The sequence below is a fragment of the Solanum dulcamara genome, chromosome 3 (genome assembly GCF_947179165.1).
Source record: "Solanum dulcamara chromosome 3, daSolDulc1.2, whole genome shotgun sequence".
NCBI classification, from domain to species: domain Eukaryota; kingdom Viridiplantae; phylum Streptophyta; class Magnoliopsida; order Solanales; family Solanaceae; genus Solanum; species Solanum dulcamara.
This window is the reverse complement of record NC_077239.1, coordinates 75,201,302-75,207,583: the sequence shown is the minus strand read 5'-3', so window position 1 is coordinate 75,207,583 and position 6,282 is coordinate 75,201,302. Positions and strand designations below refer to the sequence as shown.

At 31.7% G+C, this 6,282-nt stretch overlaps 2 protein-coding genes across 2 annotated transcripts; one reads left to right on the top strand and one right to left on the bottom strand.

Annotated features, from left to right (window-relative positions):
* Positions 1–377: 377 nt before the first annotated feature.
* Positions 378–2,872, top strand: LOC129882958 (probable pectinesterase/pectinesterase inhibitor 7). The gene is made up of 2 exons (XM_055957475.1): positions 378–1,438; positions 2,050–2,872. Exons 1-2 carry the CDS (start codon positions 415–417, stop codon positions 2,739–2,741), a joined length of 1,716 nt encoding a protein of 571 aa, XP_055813450.1. The 5' UTR covers positions 378–414; the 3' UTR covers positions 2,742–2,872.
* A 1,951-nt stretch (positions 2,873–4,823) lies between these two features.
* On the bottom strand, positions 4,824–5,646 carry LOC129882961 (RING-H2 finger protein ATL2-like). The gene has a single exon (XM_055957479.1). The coding sequence runs from the start codon at positions 5,592–5,594 to the stop codon at positions 4,944–4,946; it is 651 nt and encodes a 216-aa protein (XP_055813454.1). The 5' UTR covers positions 5,595–5,646; the 3' UTR covers positions 4,824–4,943.
* Between the last annotated feature and the right edge of the window lie 636 nt (positions 5,647–6,282).

Genomic DNA, 6,282 nt, shown 5'->3' with positions numbered 1-6,282 from the left:
TTCAAGTATATTTATTTTAATAAATTCTGTATAGAGTACTAAATTTAAAACTCAATTATTAACGCTTAAAATTATCGTTCTAAAATTGAAAACTCATACGTTAAAATTTTGTTTCCGTCTCCGCATAGTTGTTTGAACCCAATCAATACATTCATAATAAATACTACAAACTCCATATTCAATACTTCAAGATCAACGCGCTTTCAAGGAAAAAAGCCATGCAAATAACTGGTTTGACTTCCATCCAATTGTTATAGAATACTTTATTACTACGTACTGTAAGTCTTGTGCATGTAGCCAAAAAAAAAATTACAACTAGCTATTTCTTTTTTGCTATATATATTCCACTATCCATCCAACCATTCCAACAAAAAAAAAAAAGAAGAAACTTCATGCAACTATAATCACCATTTCATGTGTATATCAAAAGCCATGGCAAAAAATTGCAATTTCTTTTTTGTTCATTTCATCCTTTGTTGCACTACACTTTTGCTACTTGTCCCAATTTTATTTGCTGCTGATGCTCCTCCAAACACCCCTGTTCCTCCCTCTGTTATTTGCAAATCCACTCCTTATCCTTCCTTTTGTAAATCCTCTGTTCTCCCTCCTTCAGGTTCCCCCAATGAAAATGTATACGGCTACGGTCGAAAATCCGTCCAAAAATCACTCTCTTCCGCTCGTAAATTCTTATCCCTAATCGAAAAATACCTTCACAAATCCAAACAATTAACAATCACCGCTGTCCGTGCGCTAGAAGATTGTCAATTTCTAGCAGTACTCAACATGGATTATTTGTCAAGTTCATTTAAAACCGTCAACACGACGTCGAAAATTCTCCCTGTTTTACAAGCTGACGATGTTCAAACTATGCTAAGCGCACTTTTGACAAACACACAAACTTGTTTGGATGGACTTCAAGAGACATCATCTGCTTGGAGTTTGAGAAATGGTCTAGTTGCTCCACTTTCTAATGATACCAAACTTTATAGTGTCGCTTTAGCTCTTTTCACTAAAGGGTGGGTACCGAACAAGAAAAAGGGGCCGAAAATTCGTCATGATAAAAAGCAATTGTTCAAAAATGGACGATTGCCTTTGAAAATGTCAGCACGAAACAAAGCGATTTTCGAGACGGTAGGCAAGAGGAAGCTGCTACAAGAAAATGATCAGGTAGTTGTAAGTGACATTGTGATTGTGAATCAGGATGGAAGTGGGAATTTCACTACAATTAGTGATGCTGTTGCTGCTGCACCAAATAATACAAAAGTTCAGTCAGGGTACTTTCTTATATATATCACACAAGGTGTATATGAGGAGTATGTTGCAATTCCTAAGTACAAGAAGTATTTGATGATGATTGGTGATGGAATTAATCAAACGATCATAACGGGCAACCATAGTTTTGTTGATGGATGGACAACATTCAACTCTTCCACATTTTGTAAGTACCTGCGTCTTATTTTTACGTTTTCATCTGAACCCATCATTTTCAACATGCTAAAATTTTATTAAATATTTAGATTCTAAACTCTTACTTTTAAAAGTCGAATACATCAAATTTAAATTATGAATAGGTCTCTAGTCGGATGAGAGTTGCATACGCATCCATCCTGTACTTTACAAAGAGATTGTTTTCACATCTCGAACTCATGAATCATACAAACCAACCGTAGAAGAATGCCAAAAGTTACACATTAGTGGTTAATGAGATATGTGGACTCTTTATAAAGCTTGAGCAATCCTCATCTCTTAGAGCTAACTAGCTTTTAGGGTGTAAGTTAGGCCCAAAACTTGATTTTAGATGATATTGGCTTGATATGGATGTTGAAGAATGACAAAAGTTCTACACTGGTGGTTAATGAGATGGGTGAATTTTTTATAAAGCTTGAACAATACTCATCCCTTAGAGCTACCTTTTGGGGTGCGAGTTAGGCTTAAGACTTGATTTTACACCAACAAAGGAAAAACACAGTTATTTTATCAAAATTAATGTTGTACTTAATTTTGTACCATGGTTGTTATCTAACAACATATTTGTGTGTACTTCTGCAGCCGTGGTTGGTCTAGGATTCGTCGCGGTTAACATAACATTCCAAAACACAGCAGGAGCAATCAAACATCAAGCAGTTGCAGTTCGAAATGGTGCTGATTTATCCACATTCTACAGTTGTAGTTTCGAGGCGTATCAAGACACATTATACGTACATTCTCTAAGACAATTTTACAGAGAGTGTGACATATATGGCACAGTCGATTTCATATTTGGTAACGCTGCTGCAGTTTTCCAAAACTGCAACATGCACCCTCGACTTCCTATGGTCAATCAATTCAACGCGATAACAGCTCAGGGCAGAACAGATATAAACCAAAACACGGGAATTTCGATACAAAATTGCACAATTAGACCTGCAGATGATTTGTTATTGAGTGATGGTACCACGAATACATATCTTGGTAGGCCATGGAAAGAGTACTCTAGGACAATTTATATGCAATCTTATATGGATGGATTTATTCATCCAACGGGATGGCACGATTGGTCTGGAGATTTCGCGCTAAATACGTCGTATTATGCAGAGTTTAATAACACTGGACCTGGATCAAATACTACAGGCAGAGTTACATGGCCTGCAATTCGAATGTTGAATGCTACTGATGCTGTTAATTTTACAATATCTGGTTTTCTAGTAGGAGATGATTGGTTGCCACAAACTGGTGTGCCATATTTCAATAGTTTACTGTAACTCTCACAATTCCTTTTTTTTTGTTCTTTTGATTTTATAATTATATGAATTGATTAAGTGAATTAATAATCAGGATTGTAAATCGTCCTGGGAAATGTAGTCAAAAAGTTAATGTGAATTCCTTTATTTAATCTACCTATTTTTTTTTAAAGTTTTGTGTGATTATTGAGATGGTACTTCGCTAGAAATTAAATTGTCATCCAAATTATTGCTCTTTGCCTTTCGAATTAGTTGTTATGGTTTTTTTCAAAGTAAATTTGACTCATTTTCAAAATTAAATTAGATTTGATTAATTCGATATTTTATATTCAAAATTTAGATCTAAAAAAAAATTATACTCCTTTCATCCCATTTTATATAGTATTTTTTTCTTTTATTCCGTCTCAAAAAAGAATGTCACTATACTATAATAAAAAATAATTTAATTCTAAAATTTATATTTTATCCTTAATGAAATGATTTACAACTATTCAAATATCTAAGATTTTTTTTTAGATCACAAGTTTCAAAAATATTTTTTTTAACATCATATCAAATCAAACAGTGCTACATAAAATAAAGCGTGGAAATACATGATAAAAACATATATTTTAAATTATTAGTTAAAATTTATATACTTCGACATTTATATAAATTTGATAAAAACCGATGCAGTATTCATCTTTGTTGGGTATACAAAATCAAGTCAAATATTCGTAAATCGATGCACTCCTCGGGAATGGTGCATTAGTTTAAACAGTAGTACAATTCTCTATAGGTGAAAGCAACGAAACGATTTTTCAAGTAATTTATTTTTTTAATTGTCATATTTAATATATTAAAAAAATAAAGATTTTTTTTTCCTATTGTACACTTTACATTAATTACTTTTACACACTATCATCGTTGCTAAACCCAATTTTCATCGTTGCTAAACCCAATTTTCAGAAGCAAAACATGTCAGTTTTCTGCATAATCAATATTTGAAAGATTAGGTGAATGAGTAAATTTGAATCACAAGTACTGCCTCCGTTTTAAAAATAATGATTTAATTTAATTTGACACAAAATTTAAGAAAATAAAAAAGACTTTTCAATTTTATGATTCTAAATTAAAGTTTTATCAAATGTACTAAAATATACCACGAGGAAAATTGAAATTAAAGTGTGTCAAAAAAGAAAAGGGTCATTGTTTTTGAAACAAACTAAAAAAAATAGGTTATTCTTTTTGAAACGGTTGGAGTACTCATTAATTTGTGTTGTAGATGAAGAGTATAATAGAAGCTGAAATTATGGAGGGAATGGTTTTGTTTTGTAAAGCTTTTTTTAAAACACACTAATCTATGATGATGTGTTGTAAAGCTTCTTTTAAACACACTAATCTATGTCAAAACTTACTAATCAATACATGGAGGGAATGGTTTAGTTTTGGAGGGAAAGCTTAAGTGGGAAAGCTACACTAAATCGTGCCTAATATTGTATGACAAGGTCACTGTAGTCTTTTAACTCCATTCCAATGATTTTTGGATAAGAATCATTTCTCTAACTCCCTCCAGTGAATTTTTGATAAATTCTTTATTGTTCAAAATTCAAGATAGATGTTTGATTTTTTTTTCATATTTGCCCTTTAATTTATTGAAGTTGTATATTTTTCCTAGGAGATAAATTACACCACTTGCAAAATTATATTTATTATTTTACAAAGAACAATAGTGAAACGTATGATTCAAATTATATCCTTGAATATTTTTCTTAGTATGTGTACATTATTTCACAAATTCACTTAATATTGTTAATTAAGGACGATGGATATTTTAAGAATAAGAGTAATATACTACATAAGACTAGTGTACCACACCCTTCTACAAATTAAAGTAACTTGATATACCACTTCGTCAAAAATGTTTCACCCAATATACATGAAAATAACATTTTTTGTGCCAACTTATTCTCTTTTTGGCTCGAACCTTATTGCTTCTTCTAACCTTTTGATCTTCCCTTATAAATAGCATCTAAGTGAATACTAAATGATTGTTCGGATGATCACTCAATTAATAAAAATTGTATATTAAAATCATTTTAGATATATAGATGATATTTTCAACCTTTAATGGACTTAGCAATGGAATTGGAAAATAGCAGTAGAAACAACAACAAAAAAGAAAATTGAAGTACTTTTTTGTTAAAGAAATGACTTTCATATGCCCAATTTTTATTAATTGAGTTAACTCGCAACAATAACTATCGTGCCCATGGATTTTTTGCCATCGTCAGACTGCGACGATTCAGAAGAAGATAATTCACGATTCTGTATTTCTTCGATTATAGATTCATCCACCATTATTACAACATCTTCTCTTTCTAATTCACTCTGATTATTTTCAGTTACTTCAATCTGTTTCACCAATTGTTGAATTGGGGCTCGGCAAATCGGGCAGCTACAATGAGACTGAAACCACATATCAATACACTCACAGTGAAAACAATGATTACATTTAGGCAAAACCCGACCCGTTTCTCCATTTTCGAATTCCGCCAAGCACACAGGACATTCGATTGGAGGATTGTAAAATTCCGCATCGTAAACGAAAACAGGGAGTGATTTTAGTAACGAAGGGCCGAGCCCTTGAGAAGAAACCGCCGGGATGGGTGAAGCCGGAATCTGGTGACGGTAACGACGGCGGTTGTGGTGGCGATCACGGCGGAGGAGGAATCGATTAGCGTATAAGTGAAAGAAGGCGATGAAAAGACAGACGAAGAAGAAAAGGAGAACAGAGATAAACATGAGTTTACCGCTGAAAGCGTAATGCGGCAGATAATCATCGCAACAAGATCTGAGGGTAGATGTAGATGATGAATACTCATCGTCATCCATGAAAAAAAAAAAAAAGTTGCAGTGCACAAAAGGTTTAGCTAAGAAACATAAGAGACGAAGTTTCCTCACTTGTCGCGGTATCATATATATATATACACACACACTGTACCTGGGTAAGACTTTGAGCTCGCGTTTGTTCGTAGATTTAAAATTTGAAATTTTAAGTTTTTCAAGACGTATATAAACATAAAATATAAAGTTTTGTTAGTGAAAATTTTAAAATTTATAAAATATTTAAAAATTAAAATTTTAAAATGTAATCAAATTTTATTGTTAAAAATATATTTAAAAATAAATTTTCAAAATCTACGATTGTGTAATAGCTTAGAGGCCTTGTCCTATTACAAAATAATACTTCTTCCATTTCATATTAAGTGAATTTTTGAGCGATTTTTCATTGTTCAAAATTCAAGATAGATATTTAAAACTTTTTTCATAGTTGCCATTTTATTTATTGAACTTTTATATTTTCTAGGAGATAAATCACATACTTGCAAATTTATATTTATGATTTTACAAAGGGCAATAGTGTAAAGTATGGTTCAAATTATGTCATTGAATATTTTTCTTAATATGTACTCACAAATTCATTTAATATAAAATGAAAGGAGTACTATCTTCGCTTTAATTTATTTATTTTAGTATTAACTAAAACTATATTTAACATATTAAAATATTTTTTTTAATG